The sequence below is a fragment of the Dendroctonus ponderosae genome, unplaced genomic scaffold, assembly GCF_020466585.1.
Source record: "Dendroctonus ponderosae isolate FM_Combo_2020 unplaced genomic scaffold, Dpon_F_20191213v2 Dpon_F_20191213_3, whole genome shotgun sequence".
In the NCBI taxonomy this organism is placed as follows: Eukaryota; Metazoa; Arthropoda; class Insecta; order Coleoptera; family Curculionidae; genus Dendroctonus; species Dendroctonus ponderosae.
Window position 1 is genome coordinate 10,075,638 of NW_026018508.1, and position 15,315 is coordinate 10,090,952.

General features: G+C 35.7%; 5 protein-coding genes and 1 long non-coding RNA gene across 11 annotated transcripts; 3 read left to right on the forward strand and 3 right to left on the reverse strand.

The window, feature by feature from the left end:
* Positions 1–54: 54 nt before the first annotated feature.
* Positions 55–1,769, forward strand: LOC125502289 (polyglutamine-binding protein 1). The gene is made up of 4 exons (XM_019901683.2): positions 55–256; positions 314–530; positions 657–920; positions 1,216–1,769. The coding sequence occupies exons 1-4, from the start codon at positions 148–150 to the stop codon at positions 1,478–1,480; spliced, it is 855 nt and encodes a 284-aa protein (XP_019757242.1). The 5' UTR covers positions 55–147; the 3' UTR covers positions 1,481–1,769.
* Positions 1,770–2,174: 405 nt separating this feature from the next.
* LOC109535734 (zinc finger protein 569) lies at positions 2,175–8,965 on the reverse strand. Of its 4 annotated transcripts, XM_019901685.2 has the most exons (15): positions 8,878–8,965; positions 8,673–8,816; positions 8,053–8,250; positions 7,849–8,000; positions 7,444–7,606; positions 7,154–7,375; positions 6,784–7,101; positions 6,603–6,701; positions 5,080–5,251; positions 4,788–5,017; positions 4,545–4,732; positions 4,295–4,490; positions 4,070–4,237; positions 3,780–4,012; positions 2,175–3,143 (listed from the first exon to the last, which is right to left on the reverse strand). In XM_019901685.2, the coding sequence occupies exons 1-15, from the start codon at positions 8,878–8,880 to the stop codon at positions 2,624–2,626; spliced, it is 3,006 nt and encodes a 1,001-aa protein (XP_019757244.1). In that variant the 5' UTR covers positions 8,881–8,965; the 3' UTR covers positions 2,175–2,623. The 4 variants fall into 4 exon arrangements, with proteins under 4 accessions (XP_019757244.1, XP_019757245.1, XP_019757243.1 ...); XM_019901686.2 differs by having other exon boundaries at positions 6,796–7,101; positions 8,673–8,925; XM_019901684.2 differs by having other exon boundaries at positions 8,673–8,925.
* Positions 8,966–8,978: 13 nt separating this feature from the next.
* On the forward strand, positions 8,979–9,985 carry LOC109535738 (small integral membrane protein 8). Of its 3 annotated transcripts, XM_048664980.1 has the most exons (4): positions 8,979–9,071; positions 9,137–9,180; positions 9,238–9,385; positions 9,611–9,985. In XM_048664980.1, exons 3-4 carry the CDS (start codon positions 9,287–9,289, stop codon positions 9,767–9,769), a joined length of 258 nt encoding a protein of 85 aa, XP_048520937.1. In that variant the 5' UTR covers positions 8,979–9,071; positions 9,137–9,180; positions 9,238–9,286; the 3' UTR covers positions 9,770–9,985. The 3 variants fall into 3 exon arrangements, with proteins under 3 accessions (XP_048520937.1, XP_048520936.1, XP_019757249.1); XM_048664979.1 differs by lacking the exon at positions 8,979–9,071 and having other exon boundaries at positions 9,077–9,180; XM_019901690.2 differs by lacking the exon at positions 8,979–9,071 and having other exon boundaries at positions 9,151–9,385.
* Positions 9,986–10,095: 110 nt separating this feature from the next.
* Positions 10,096–14,407, reverse strand: LOC109535735 (zinc finger protein ZFP2). The gene is made up of 7 exons (XM_019901688.2): positions 14,098–14,407; positions 12,975–13,371; positions 12,663–12,921; positions 12,330–12,607; positions 11,955–12,159; positions 11,515–11,882; positions 10,096–10,681 (listed from the first exon to the last, which is right to left on the reverse strand). Exons 1-7 carry the CDS (start codon positions 14,263–14,265, stop codon positions 10,332–10,334), a joined length of 2,025 nt encoding a protein of 674 aa, XP_019757247.2. The 5' UTR covers positions 14,266–14,407; the 3' UTR covers positions 10,096–10,331.
* LOC125503887 lies at positions 10,425–10,943 on the forward strand. The gene is made up of 2 exons (XR_007281138.1): positions 10,425–10,826; positions 10,878–10,943. It is a non-coding gene; the product is annotated as an uncharacterized LOC125503887 (long non-coding RNA).
* Positions 14,408–14,485: 78 nt separating the features above from the next.
* Positions 14,486–15,144, reverse strand: LOC109535736 (succinate dehydrogenase assembly factor 4, mitochondrial). The gene is made up of 2 exons (XM_019901689.2): positions 14,971–15,144; positions 14,486–14,797 (listed from the first exon to the last, which is right to left on the reverse strand). The coding sequence occupies exons 1-2, from the start codon at positions 15,038–15,040 to the stop codon at positions 14,541–14,543; spliced, it is 327 nt and encodes a 108-aa protein (XP_019757248.1). The 5' UTR covers positions 15,041–15,144; the 3' UTR covers positions 14,486–14,540.
* Between the last annotated feature and the right edge of the window lie 171 nt (positions 15,145–15,315).

Below are 15,315 nucleotides of genomic sequence, written 5' to 3' on the forward strand. Positions count from 1 at the left end.
AGGAAAATGAATCAGTGCTCGGGGAGTTCGAAAATAGTCCGACAGGGGTTATCCAATCCACAGATCACAGAGTACCTCTGTATATCCCCTATCCCCTGTGATAAGCCCTGTTCTATGGATCCAATCAGCGGATAACCTAAACGTTTGATGCTGCCTCGAAAATCTGTTTATTGCTTTTTTTTTATAAAACATTGGTTTAATATGCCGCTTCCTCCAGCGCTAGCGGCTAAATTAGCCAAAAGAGGCCTGATAACGTGTAAGTAATTTGGCCAGCCTAAAATTAAACACTTTCCAAGTTGTGATTAATTTTTAGCTAAGCAAAGGACAGTCGATCCCCTAAAGAAGCCCGATTTCAAAGGCCTATCGACTTGTCCCAACAAAAATAATATATTCCATGAGTGCAACCACTGGTGTGAGACTCATTGGAAAGGAGTGCCCAATCCTGATGCCAAATATCTTCGAAACATGCAAAAGCTACTATCCAAATATCCTTTACCAAATAATTGGACGGAGATATTCGATAAAGGACTGTAAGTATTCGGCATATCTATTATTCCTCTAGTAATGATTTACTCTACATTTGATACTGGCTAATGGTCAGAAATAAGATTGAAGAGGTGGAAACACACAGGTTGAAGAAAACAAATGTATTTTAGGGGAAGATATTATTACTGGAACATGGAAAACGACATTGTCACATGGCTACCTCCCAAGCATCCTAAAGCAATATTAACGAAAAGTGCTGCCAAATTAAGAGAATGGCGTCTACAAGATAAAAAGCAGAAGGAAATGGATGAGATGCTTAGAAAAGAAAGAGCCGAGAGAGACAACATGGGCAGAGATCGTGACAAAGACTCTGATGATGAGGACAGAAGTTACAAATCAAAATATTCGGACAGGAGAGATAAAGAACGAGACAGGTGAGGTTCGAACTGAAAGCAATCTAACAAGAATCGACTTAGAATCAATTGTGTTTTTTTGAAAATATCTTCAGATACATATTTATAGGTCATTTATTTAAATAAAATATTGCTTTCAGCGCCTTGAAAAATCCATCAAATAATTTATTAGAGATCAGAGATAATCGCTTGTTTGTACCGTCATAGAAAAATAGAAATTTCTTAAAGAACGTCTTGGTTAAACTGAATAACTAAAGTAAAGAAAGTAAGAAGGAAAACAAAATCTGGTTCTCATAGATGTAATTTATTTATTTAGGGATGACCGAAGAGGCAAAAGAGAACGCGAAGATCGCTATAGAAGAGATCGTGACAAAAGGAAAAGAGATGACCAACTTGATCCTATGGATCCAGCAGCTTACTCCGATATTCCCCAAGGAACGTGGAGTGATGGATTGGAATCGAATAAAACCAGAGCAGACAGCACTGCTTCCGGTGTGCTTTTCCAACAGAGACCTTATCCTGCTCCAGGCGCGGTTTTGGCTTCAAACAGAGAAAAGGAAGAAAAAGAGCGAAGAAAGTAAAAGCGTACTATTCTAGGTACATGCGTGTATTTTTAAATAAAAAACTTTACTCTTACCTAAGCTTTACATTGCTAATTAGAATGTAAAGATTTCTTTCCGTGGAATTGGAACGCTATTAGTTTGACCGTCGTTTTTTTATTCTCGAGATGTAAAAAAAATTCAGTAAAATGCACACATTTATTTATAGAAAATACAGTACTTAGATATATTTACAGGCTTATTATTACCAAATTAAGAATGCTTAATGCCCTAATAAAATAAATAACTTAGTAAGAGTTGATATAAGAAAGTATTGTATATACTTTCCTGACTGTTTCAATTCCAAATCAAATCTATTCCTGTCATTTATTGTCTCTATTTATTAATCCAAATACGTTTCGGTGTATTTTTCCACCATCATCAGTTTTTATGTGTAGCGTTGGTGCTGCATCAGGCCTTGGCATGCATATTGAAATTTTGAAATGCATGCCAAGGCTTAAAGCAGCAACAACGCTACACATAAAAACTGATGATGGTGGAAAAATACACCGAAACGTATTTTGAATAATAAATAGAGACAATAAATGACTGAAACCCAGGAATAGATTTGATAAGAAAGTATGTTTTCATGTGCCAATGCAATAAACATAGTTCTTGAATCAAACATTTGCTATAAAAAGGAAATTCATTAAGGATCAGAAAAAGCATTGTCAGGAGGTAAAGATTCAAAACCGTACATTTTCCTAAAAATCAGAATAATTCGGTGTAGACACTACAACTATCTTACATAACCAATGGCGCTTGAAGTTATGTCCTTAACAACTTTATTCCGATCAATATTTACATTATTTATACGAAAAAAGTAAAATTTGATTACAAACCGACCCAATGGAAAACAGTAAACATTTACGCGGTTCTCTTAATGGATGTGATGCTCACTGTGATATTAATGAAGCCAAGTAATGGAAGGTACATAAATGTTAAAATAGCAAAAAAGTTGGGACCTTTCTCTGAGCTCGATTATATCTACTACAATGATGCATGATCGATCGCTCTCATCACAACATTTATAGAGGTTCGCATAAAATACCTGATTATGTGAGTAACACATAGCTATTGTATGCGACGATAAGAAGTCCCATAGAACTAATTCTAAGTTAGCAATCAATTAAATGTTTGGAAGGTAAAGTTTTCTGCTGAGGTATACGTCGTTGCAGTTTGTACTGTAGAAAACGAGATTGTTTCGCCTTCATGGAAGGCATTAGAGGCACTGACAACTTCGTGTTTATCCATATCATCCTCCACTTGGTTCATATTATAACTACCTATTTCTGTCTTTAATTTGATCTCTTCACCGTTTTCACCTTGAATTACCGTAGGAAGTGTAACTAAACCCAACTGTCCACCGGGTAACTCGACAATCTTATTACTGTCAATTATCAGTGGCTGCCCATCAGCCTGCAGTTTTATATTTCCCATAATACCCATCAAAATTCTTTGCGGTTGCTGCAGTTGCGCTAACTGGGGCTGTTGCTCTAGTCTTTGAAGTTGTTGATGCACCTGGGGTTGCTGCTGATTTTCACTGGGCTCAGCTTGCGGTTCTTCCAATTTTACCATTCGATTTTTGCCAAATGTTTTGAATTTTATTGGCATTGGTTCTACTGATGATGTTACTGGTTCCACTCTGTAAAATCACATTTTCAGTCATTTTACCTTTGAATACAATAGTTCTTAGAAAAAATCTTATAGTCTACGTAGTTTTTATCGTTTGAATCGAACGATCGAAGTTGAGGGAATATTAGTTGCCGAAAGCATTAAATGTTTCAACTTCCGCAAACACCACTATTTTTAAAACTGACAACAAATTTTCAACAGACAGTTTCCGAGTTTTCATCGCACGCACGAAGGAGAAATTCCTTACAGTGCCCAAACGTTCCAACGACACCTTAAGGATTCTTAATGATAATTTTCCACTCTGAACATGAAAATTTGTACACTGAGAACTTGAAATAACTTTCCCAGATAAATACAATTATTTTAATGTACCAATCAAGAATCCAGATACATTTTTGGCCAAAACTTTGGAGAAATGCTGGACACAGGCCTGTGATAAGCTCTGATCCTCGCGAAAACTTTCAATCAGTTAAGCGCTTAAAACATAATCAATTACAGGTCCAAAGTAGGAGTGTTGTTTCAAGATGAATGGATCCTAAAGTAGTTCAAAGTTTTGATATAAACCAAGAAGTATACGACATATATTATCAAGCATTTGTCTCATTGACGCACTTCACTTAGTTTAATTTTTTTGACTAATTCATACCTGTGTCCTCCTTTCAAATCTGGTTGTGTTTCCATCCAATGGCCACTTTGTCTTCGATGATTCTTCAGTTGGCCTGATTGAATAAATCGCGCCGGACACACTCCACATGCATATGGCCGAGCACCAGTGTGTCGTCTCATATGCAAAGCCAGATCGTTTGATTGGGTAAAAGCACGTGAACAAATATTACAAACGTATGGCCTCTCGCCTGTATGCACTCGACTATGCCTCAGCTAAAGAAGTACAGAACACCGTGGCAACGCGTTTGGGTTGCAAGTTGTACAACTTACCAATTTGTTGCTTTTGTTGAACGATTTTCCGCAAAGAGTACACAAATAGGGCTTCTCTCCAGAGTGCGTTCGTTCGTGGCATTTCAAATCATGAGATCGCGGGAATCCTTTTCCGCATTCGTTGCATTTATATGGGCGTTCCCCAGTGTGCCGTCGCATATGTACTATCTGTAAAACAATGCATTGCAAATAAAGACGTGGAAAAATTGAAAGTTTATAACTTACCATGTTACTGGAGTTATTGAACTCTTTGCCGCAATAGACACATAAATGCAGCTTGGAATTATCCTTCAATCCTGTATGTGTTCTTTGATGCGTCTTTAGATTATCTAGTCGATTAAATGCTTTTCCACAGTCAATACACACATGTCGCTTATCCTGCATCAAATGTGTTTTTGTGTGCCTGGCTAAATGATCAGATCTGAAATATTATTGTGCATCAGTCAATAAATTCGATGATATCTTGAAATTTTACCTCGAAAATACAGATTCGCAAATCGAACATTTATGCTGGCCCTCGTTTGTGACCTCCTGATGCAGCTTTAAATGCCTTATTAAGTGCTCACCTCTACTGAACGGTTTATTGCAAGTAGTGCAAACGTAGGGTTTATTAATGTGCTGTTGTTCAATGTGCTGTTTCAGAAGATCCTCAGTATAGAATGCCTAAAAACCCAGACAGTGAAACGGAATTCTATTACCGAGAGAAAACTCAACCTACCTGCTCACATCGGTCGCATTTGTGAGTCAAGACAGCTCTATGTAAAGTCATATGCCTAGATAGATGATTCACTCGAGCAAATCCTGCATTGCAAACATGGCAAGTGTGAACTTTCATTTTACGTTTCAAATTTAACTCATCGTCGCCGCCTAATTCCATATCTTCGTTTTCGATTTTCTCCATTATATCATCCAGCTCACTATTTTCCGGGTTATTTTCCATGGACATATCTACACAAATAATTTTATTAGCCAGCTATAATTTTTCCTAAAATATGTATTTTCCAATTTACCTCCATTTTCTCCATTATTCTTACTCTCGTTACTGTTGGTTAAAATTTCTATTTGTTCAGTCTTTTCCCCAGTATCACTTTCAACGTCCGACATGCCATGCTCTACCTGCATATGATGAACAAAACTCTTTTTGTATTTAAATTTACGATCACAGAATTCGCACTCTCTAATCTGAAATAAATAATAACGTGAAATTGTACTAATGTGTGTATGTGTATTATACAAGGTTGATTCTGTTGGGTTGGTTTTCATTCATAAATGAAAAATGTATATCAATTTATTTTATTATTTCATTTTCAGCTCATCTAGCAAAGTTAATTGATTATTAAAATCTACAATGTTCATATGTTGTATCATACAATTAACATACATTTAAATCGCGTCATAAAATCAGAAAACTGAAAAAAGACTATTAAAATATTTATCGTAATATTAAATAAAACCAATCTGAGAATAAACTCAAGCATACAATTCATATAAATTTAAATCGCGTTATAAAATATGACAGTAAAATAAGTAATAATCGCATCAAACGTACCAGATATTTTGCGTGAAAACTCGAAACATTTCTAAAATGATGTTTGGTATAAAAAAGGCACATTTAAGGATCTGTTAATGACAACTAGAGCTTTGCAGCTTATCCGGTTTTCTAAATATGAGCCAAAAACTAAGAGCGGTTTTTAAGATCTACATTTACTTGGATTATTTTGGGCAAAAAGTAGATAAGATAGATTCCTAAAACGATGCTTGCTCTAAAGTGAAACTCAACCGGTTCTATAAATAGGAACCAAATGCGGAGAGCGGTTCTTAAGACCAGCATCAATTTTCAATCTTCATATCTTCCGCAAAAGCTAAAAACATTCCTTAAATGATGTGTGGTATAAAAAATATAAATAAATTGATATAACATTTGCATGTAAAATTAGAACCCAGGAGTTCTAAAAAAATATTCAAGAAACTGCAATTACAATATTCCTAGTCATAATAAAGAAAATTAATCTGAGAAGAAACGTTCAAACGCGAAAGTTCAAATCGCGAAACTAATAATCTAATTTGACAGTAAATATTACAAGTAAAACCGACAATAACTAGTAAGCAGCTAATTAAAAAACGCAATTATGCAGACTGATTCATAAATTGCGTAATTGTTCCAGAGGGATTGGCAGGTTTTGGTGCACCCGAAATATAACCAAATGATTACTAGAAACGGAATTATAGTCGAGAAATATTCACGGAAAACCAGGAAATTAGGGGCTTCAACTGTTCAAATAAAACTTGCTAAAAAACTGTTTTTTTGTTACCGTAAACTGTAAAATGGAAACAGGCAATTTTTGACGATTTGAAGAATCTGTATTTAGGGGACAACAAAACTTAGAAAAATTCAATATTTGCTCAACAAGTTCTAACAACCAATTTCCATTGGCTTGCTATGGTTAGTGATAAAAATCAGAATATTCTACATTAAAATTGATTCTAGATCATCTTAAAATGTCACACAATGTAACTTTATTAAAGCACCAACCTTTTTGTCTCCTTTTATTTTACTCTTCCCACTAACAATGCCATGGGAGTGTAAATGTCTATTAAGATGACTTTTCTTAGTGAAGGACTTATCACAATGCTAAAAGCAATATACAGTTTACACAGTTTGGGAAGTTGCTTGTAATAAAAGTTTCCTTAAGATAATTAAGATCTTTTAATACCTTTTCTCTTACCTTGCACTTTGACAAATCTGAGCCAGTGTGTCGTCTGAGATGTACCTTCAGACCGCTGTAAGTGGTAAGGATTTTATTGCATTCTTTGCATTCATATAAAGTATGATCTTTCTTCGAAGGGGGCCTTCCTCGGGGTCTCTTTTCCTTGACCTCCTTCACGACAAAATCTTCATCTTTGGCATCTTCTTTTGCTAATGCATCTTCTCCATTATAATCCTCATCATTATCGTCGTCGTCGTTTACATCATCATCGCTAAACGGGAATTGGCTAAGAGGAATGTCCATTGAATCATCACCATGAACGTCCTTAAACCAGATAATTCATAAAATTGAGCGGCTGTAATAATTGATAACCTACGTTTGGACTGAGAACCTCATTAAAATTCAGTTTCTCATCGTTCAATTCACTTTTGGTATTCTCCGCCTGATCCTTGTTTTCTTCAGCTTTTTGGTTATCAGTCTGCACAGCAGCTACATCATTCTCTTTTTCGCTTTCCGCCTTCACGAATGCCTCAGTTTTTTCTTTTTTGACATCAATTAGCGCGTCTTGTTCAGCATCTTCTTTGGACCTTTTTTCAGCCTGAATCACATATCACTATTAGTAGCATCGTGTATACAAAATGATAAATGATTAATATTAAAACTTGCCTCGTCTATGTGCACTTTGATGTGCCTGTAAAGACTGCACGTTTGAGAAAATCGATCACCACAAATTTTGCACGAATGTTTCCGTCCAGGCTTATCATGGGATTTCATGTGTCTCATCAGATGGTTGGTGCGAGTGTACTTTGAAGGACAAACTGGGCAATACCTGAAGCCGATCAATTTAATTAATTGAGCTTAAATGCTAATATTAAAACAAAATGCAAAAAAAACAACACTTCTTATTCGTTGGCTCGTATGTAGAGAATCGGTTGAGCTGCGAAACTCTAGTTTTCATTGCGAGATAAAGCGTTAAATTTCGTACTTTTTTATACCAAAAATTCTAGAATAGGGTTGCGAGTTCTCACAACGACTCTTATTCGCTGGGAAAAAAAATTATCAACTCCTTACCTCACACCATCGCCTATGTGTTGACGTACATGGACTGCTAGGCTTCTCTTAGATGTAAAGATTTTCATACAGTAACTGCAGGTCAAGTCACTGTGGGAAGGAACCCCATGAGTTCTTTTCGATAATGGCAAATCATCCTCATCCTCTTCCTCCTGCAAACGTGTCGCTATTAGCTCCCAAATTGCGCTTAAATCAGGAAGTCACCTCGTTGAACAATTCCTCATGAACATCAGGCTGAATAACGATGTCCTCTTCATGATTACGTTGGGCATCTTTTCCATTCTTCAGTTTCCTCAACGCAATGTCTGATTTTTCACATTGCTGCTTAAACTCATAAGCTGACCGTAGCTTTAATTCACATGGCGAGCAGAGAAGATAAGGCAAACCATCGCCAGTTGACACCTTCATTTATAAATACAGGATAGTTTGATCAATTTACCAGACAATGTGTTATATGGTGAAACATTTCTCTTAGTAACTGATTAATTAATGAATGAACATTTTGATGCATGAACATGCTTGATTAGTTTAGGATTCATAATTTCGTTACCACGGAGGAATGGATAGTATGGTAAACACAGCGCCTACATTTAGGCTGTAATTGCGTAAGTTTTACTGATAAATGATGTGTGAATGATAAAACAGAAACAAACTGCTTGCATAGATATACTCAACTTAAAACAGTGGCTTAGCAGGATTCGAAAGTGATGAGACGAAAGCCTACATGAATTAGTAGGACAGTTGAAAACATTACAAATTCGTGCTTATCATTCGAAGCCCATCTGGTGTAATATTAATGTAAATAATTCATAGAAATAGTTTACCTCGACTTCACTGCAAGCCATGAGCATATCGCAGATAAGTAAACCATCTTCGGCTAGTTCCAAACACTTTTCGAATACGTTCCGCATATCGCCACTCTCGCACATGCAAGATCGACATATTTTGTCAATCATTAACTGAATATCCTTTGGAATCATTTTAATTTGGGAGAAAATGTTAAACAAGATACAACAACAACATAGCTACCATCGTCCTCCCGTCCTAAACCATAGACCATAGATAAAGACAGGTCCTAAGCTTTGAAGTTGACAATTAACAAACAATCTATGACAGATTTGGCACACAACCATGAAGTTGTAAAAGAAAAACTGATAATATTATAGCAATGTTTTTTTTTATAGTTTTTGCTGTTTATTTGACTTTAGACTGATTTTATATTAGTAAGCGGAAAATAATTTATTTAACTTTTGTCCTATGAATTGGTTTTTTTTTATATAAACCCCAGCTGGACACCACTTGGAGCACTCTAAAGAAGACTGAAAATCCCCGGTTATAACCTGTAATGATGTTACTTTAGTAAATATTTTGAATGCCTTCTGTTTGTAGAACAAAGATTACTAAACTCTTATAGAATAACAAAATTCGCAGCTCCATCATGTCTGAAAAGAAGGACGCAGCACCAGGAGAGGGAATTCGATCATTAAAGACATCCAGCGTGTTTAGATTCGTAAATTTCGAACTCTATACAAAGCCTGTAAGTACCAATTCCGTCCATAGTTCCTAGTAACAAGTCGGGTAAATATAGCTTTAAAAAGCCGTTTTATAATACCCCAATTTATTAACTTTCCTCAAGTCAACAATATTTATAATTTTTGTCACTTTCCCTTTCAATTTATCGCCCTACTTAACTTCCCCTCCAGAGTCTTTCTTGAAAATCATCTCCACTAATGGCACTTAAAAGATTTTGCTTTCATTTCAGAACGTGACTATTATGGGTCTTGGTTTAGTAGCCCTTACTGGATGTTTAGGATACATTGCCTACATGAGGCACAAATACGAAGGTCTAGGATATTACGGGGCCATTAAAAGTGATGGCACCGAGGAGTTTATAAAGAAAAAATCCAGATGGGAGCTATAAACCCGGAGTAGAACAATTTAAAGATAGTTGTAAATAGCTATAGCGAATAAGTTAAATACAAATCAACTTTTTTCCGAAATAAGGTGTAGCCAAAATAGTATAGTAAAAATAGCCGAAAATCTAAAAAAAGCCGAAAATCTAAAAAAAGCAGTGTGGCAGAGCAGAAAACCTCTAAAAGGGGATTATAATGTCCCATTAAAGAAACTTTTAATTGAATAGCCCAGGTTTTAATTGAATAGCCCAGGTATCACAGAAAGCAGGTTCTGTAAGCACTTTGCAATATGTTTAAGGGCCGGGGAAAATAGGCGAAAAACTAAAAGACGCTATGTCCGAAAAGCCATGTATGTATAAAATGAGTAACATGTATTAAGACTAACATAATAATTCTTAAAATTAATTTGTTTTCATTTTTCCTGTAAAAAATTAAAGTAAGTCGTTATCAGCAGAAGTAAAAAGAAAAAAAATGTTCCTGATCACACACTTTGCAGTTTTTTATACTTAACAGTTTTTTATACTTAACAGTTTTTTAAACAACTAACAAGGGTAACTTAGGTAATCGCATTCACAAATGACCCCCATTATAAGAACTGTACGTTAAATACTTATCAGTCAAGATTCTAGTTCCATCACCAATGGCTAAATGTCGGTTATCAGTGCTGTTATTTAATATTTGATTGTCTATTGTTACATCTCTGCTATCATTCAACAATGTTCTGCCACCATCCTGAACCAATAATCTTGTGGGTTCAACCACATTAACCACCAACCGCGGGTCGTTCACTAATATGCGAGATTCATCCGACATCATTGGTCGAATTTCTGCTAAAAGATGCGCGGTGTCTGCCAACAGTCTTGATGCTGTTGTATCTGGCTGGAGTATCCTCATTGAGTCGTTTTGGAGCATTCGAGCGTCTATAAAATATAGTGTGTTTTAGACACATTTTACTTTATATGTATGAGACGGAGGATTTAGCCTAATGCAAAAATGCATGCTGAATTTATTGTAAGATGGATTAACAATGGAAACTCAACGTTCGCGACAAATTAGGTATACAAGGTGCTTAGTTTTCTTTATTATGGATTTTTTTTTAACTATCTGTTATTTTAGACAAACCGATGGTGGAACGGATTTTGATTGATAAATAGAGACAATAAATGACCCATAAAAAAACCAGGAATGAATTTGATTTGGAATTGAAACACAGTCAGGAAAGTATATACAATTATGGATTAAGCAACACAGGGAAAGTTTAAACTAGAATATTGTAGATCCCATACATATTGCGGCATCGGAAAGTGCAAAGATCATATTTCAATTCCTGAGTGGTAGCCAAAAATTCAGCAGTAGTTCCACTGACATTGTACTCTAAAAATATCTGTTTCTCCTCTATTATCTTATCCTATCATTATCTGCTTGAAGATCCATTGAAACAACATTCGTTTCGAAATCCTTGTCTACGTATGAACGCCGGAACTTTGACGAAAACAAAGTGAAGTTAACTTTTTAAATTTTAAAACATTTCCTTCATATTTCTAAAAATTCTTCCGAATGTCTTACACAATAAATTAATATTTTGACCTGATTATACGTACGATTTAATTATAAAAACTTTTATTGGTTTTATTGCTATAACTGAACCTGCATTTCTTACTCGAGTTAAATACCTCGTAAACTATTTGATAGCTAATTGGAAAACCAGAAAGAGAAAGAAACAGCAAATTATTAACGCGACTTAAACGCATACCTTCTTGAAGTCTATTGCTATGATCCATCACCATTTGTTGCTGCGATTGAACAACTTCCTGTTGCTGCTGCTGCTGGCCGAGTTGCAGGTTCTGAATACATTTATTTTGAACTGCATATTTCAAATCTTTCTCCTGTTCAGCCTTGACTGAGTTGGCGTGTACTTTCATGTGATTGTTCAGAGTGCTTGTTTGGGAAAACGCTTTACCACAAGTAACACAAACATAGGGACGTTCTCCTGAGTGAACTCGCATATGGCGCAGCAGGATAGTATTTACTGTAAAGCCCCTTTCGCAAATGCTGCAGACGTAGGGACGCTCTCCTGTGTGATTACGCATGTGATACTTTAGCTTCATCACTGTCGTAAATCTAGAAAAATGTATTAATAATTAAGTCGGTATTTGTGACCTCCTGCAAAACATATTAATATAAATGCCTTACCGCTTATTACACACTTCACATTCGATTGGTTTGCCAGTACCATGCAACCGTTTGTGACTGGTAAGATCTCCCGACTGTCGGAAGGCTTTTCCACAAAATTCACAAGCAAATGGTCGTTCATTGGTGTGTGTTCGCATGTGAATTTTCAAGCTCGCTTTAGAAACATATCCTTTCTTGCATACTTCACAACTGAAGGGCCTTTCCCCTAGAACCGGGTCGATATTTCAAGGTTTAACAAATAGATGAACAGCCTGCATTTTTTTGAGATTGTTCTAATTCTCAAGAGTTGTATTGATTAATTTATTCTTTTTGCAATTTTTCCTCGGTTGTCGCTATTTGACTGCGAAACAGTGATCGTTTTAATGTATCTCTTACCAGTGTGAGTCCTTAAATGCAATTCCAAATTAAATCTTTGTGGAAAACATTTGCTGCATATATTACAGACAAATGGCTTCGTCCCTGTATGCTGCTTGATATGCAAAGATAGTGCTTCCGAACTTGGAAATTCAGTTCTACAATAATCACAGATATGTTTCAATAGCCCTGGATCGCCCTCTTTCTTTTCATGGATCTTCATATGCTTTATAAGGCTGTTCCCTGCAAAGCAGCCCTTATTGCATATTTTGCACACGAACGGACGCTCATTGGTATGCCTAAAAGGTTTGATTAAAATTATCGATGAGCGGTTTTATTTTATTATAAAAACACCTTAGAAAATGTTTCTGAAGCATTGATGCATGCATAAAACGTTTGCTGCAAATGCTACATTCATGCGGTTTCTGTTCTTCGGGTAAATGACTTCTCATGTGGTTGTTCAAATAAATCTCTTCAGTGAAACTTCTACTGCATTGTTTGCACTTGAACGGGCGATCTTTGATGTGAGTGCGCAAATGTTTACGGAAGGCTTTCATGTTCAAGAATTTTTTTCTGCACACATTGCAGGTACTAACGTAACGCTTTTTTGCCACTGAAATTATTAAAATTAAATATAACTGATATTCAAAAGTTCTTCACTTGTACCTTGTCCATTTTGAACAACTTTCTTCAGTTTCTTCTTGCGATTTTTACCTTTCTGACTGCGGGCCAGCTTGAGAAGCTGTTGCTGAGCCACCGCTTTTTCATTAACAGGCACATCGGATGAGCATGAACCAAACATGAACGATTGATCTTTAAACTCATCTTCATCGCTTTCGGAAGATGAGGTTTCCATGTCTATTTCAAGCACCGCATTAGAATACTCTTTGGTTGGCATTGTGTTTGCATTTTTCGGTTGAAGTTTTCCGGGTGGCGGTTTTCCCAAATACTGACGCAGGCTGGAATCCGATGTTAGACAAAGTTGCTTGAATGAGTATGATCTACTTAGTTGCATGCTGCACTGCAGGCATATGCAATCTGGAAGACCATCGCCCCTGGTTATCTGGAATTAAGTGCTTAATTGAGAATGCTTTCGAGTAACGAAATGTGCCGAAAGTGGTCAATTAGTCGTTTTCACCATTACGATTTTGGATTTACACAATTTAACAATGAACTTTTCAATAAATTCAAAATTTCACGAAGGGTACTAATAAAAAATTGATTGCATTTCATCGTTTCAGATGTACGGTATACGATTTTGAAAAATGTGAAGCTCCACGAGGACTTGAAACTATCTAAAAAAGGTCGAAAAAGTAAATAAATCAATAAACATTTGCCAGGAAAAACAAAATAAAACTCATGTTTTTTGTTTTGGGTTGCCAGATATTCATATACTGAAGTTTGATTCCTTTATGACGATTTTGCAGGGTTGTTTAAGAGGTAAAGCGATATAAATTGATCAATTTTTGCAATAAAAATATAAATCCAAAAGAGTAATCAGTAAAAATCAGTGAAGCACTTCAATGTTCACTACCAAAATGTTTTAAAAGTTGTCAAGTTTGGTGTAACGGACAAATGTATTTTTTTTCCTGCAAAACCAGAAACCTGTGGTGTAAAACCTGCCTGTTCGTTTTCTAAATATAAAACCTTTTAATGGATTTTTAAAAATTAATTAAACCAATATAAAGTGTAGGCATATACGTTTTATTCCAGCATAGATGTTTTAGAATATTCTGGAAATTGTGAACATATAAGTGGTTCCAGAAAAGTTGCAAACACAAAAACCCACCTGAACATTTGTAAAATCCATGAGCATGTCAGCTATTAGTAAGGCAGTGCCTGTTGAGTTGTCTGATAGAAAGATAGATTGTAATTCCGAACTCTCAGTCAAACAAGATCTACACAATTTGTTCAAATCAATCTGAACCAGTTCGGGTTTAACTTCTATTGGTTCCATTTTGAGTTCCGTGAAAACAAAACTTAAAACACAACAAAGAGGCACAAACACAGTAAATAAAATGGCGAAGATGGATGCTTCCACTGGTCGATTGTATGGAAAGCCAGTAGCTCATATCGAATGTGTTCTTTATTTCTGCTGGCACTTAGGGCGAGATTCCTTCAATAATTGGCTGAACGGTTGTGTTGTCGTCACAATGCACAGAGCCGTAACACGCAAGTTTCAAATAAGTAAAATATTTATTTATAACAAAACAACTATTAACACTATATCAGCTAAAAATCAGTTACTCTGCCCTTTCTTTCCCAGTCTCCGTATCTTGTTGGTTCAGGACCTTTGGGGCCTCCGATTTCCCCGGTATGGGGATTAGTGTTTTCTGGCCAAGGTTCGAGGGGCTCCTTTTCCTCATAGGGATGCTTCCCTAACGGTTGGTCTAGCTTACCTATTGGCGTCTTTTCTCGCAATTTCTCCTTGAATTCTCGCATTCGGGGACTAATTTTCTCATTCGAGGAAAAGCGCAAATTGAATGCCTCTAGAATTAAGGTAATTTCGCAGAATTAAATTAAATTTTAATTAAATAACTATAAACTACCTATTGCAAAGCACTAATTAAAATAGTTGCTAGATTGTTTTTGATAAGTATTGTGGAATGGTTTGTATTTTATTTAGAAACTTAATTTGAGGTTATTATTGTTATAAAGTTACCTGTTACAGCCACAGCAGGATTAAATAGAACTGTCTTCGTTTGCCGAAGCATGTACATCATAATACTCATTTTAATATTAAATATATTTTAATTAATTTCATAACAATCAAAATAAAACTTTTGACATTTCTTCTCTTTATATTTTTGTGTATTACAAAAAGCCACAGGTCATAAACATTTCTCAGCAACGTCTGTTAGACGAAGCAGACAGAGGCGAAAAGGACAAGGACAGGACAATAAATAATAATTATTTATTATTATATTTTTAATACTCCGTTGGTTTATATTACGTGAATGAAAAAATTATCTGCAAAAAGATCCTAAACCTTCTTAATCTATATTTT

Coding starts and splice junctions, on each gene's coding strand:
- LOC109535736 (XM_019901689.2), bottom strand. CDS start 15,040: ATGAGTATTATGATGTACATGCTTCGGCAAACGAAGACAGTTCTATTT. Junction 14,798..14,970: donor TCCTGCTGTGGCTGTAACAG/GTAACTTTATAA, acceptor CCTTAATTCTAG/AGGCATTCAATTTGCGCTTT.
- LOC125502289 (XM_019901683.2), top strand. CDS start 148: ATGCTGCCTCGAAAATCTGTTTATTGCTTTTTTTTTATAAAACATTGG. Junction 257..313: donor CAAAAGAGGCCTGATAACGT/GTAAGTAATTTG, acceptor ATTAATTTTTAG/CTAAGCAAAGGACAGTCGAT. Junction 531..656: donor GAGATATTCGATAAAGGACT/GTAAGTATTCGG, acceptor AATGTATTTTAG/GGGAAGATATTATTACTGGA.
- LOC109535734 (XM_019901684.2), bottom strand. CDS start 8,828: ATGATTCCAAAGGATATTCAGTTAATGATTGACAAAATATGTCGATCT. Junction 7,607..7,848: donor CACATAGGCGATGGTGTGAG/GTAAGGAGTTGA, acceptor GATCGGCTTCAG/GTATTGCCCAGTTTGTCCTT. Junction 4,733..4,787: donor AATGCGACCGATGTGAGCAG/GTAGGTTGAGTT, acceptor CTGGGTTTTTAG/GCATTCTATACTGAGGATCT.
- LOC109535738 (XM_048664980.1), top strand. CDS start 9,287: ATGTCTGAAAAGAAGGACGCAGCACCAGGAGAGGGAATTCGATCATTA. Junction 9,386..9,610: donor TCGAACTCTATACAAAGCCT/GTAAGTACCAAT, acceptor CTTTCATTTCAG/AACGTGACTATTATGGGTCT.
- LOC109535735 (XM_019901688.2), bottom strand. CDS start 14,265: ATGGAACCAATAGAAGTTAAACCCGAACTGGTTCAGATTGATTTGAAC. Junction 12,608..12,662: donor CTTCAGAAACATTTTCTAAG/GTGTTTTTATAA, acceptor CAAACCTTTTAG/GCATACCAATGAGCGTCCGT. Junction 10,682..11,514: donor TAGCAATAGACTTCAAGAAG/GTATGCGTTTAA, acceptor TATATTTTATAG/ACGCTCGAATGCTCCAAAAC.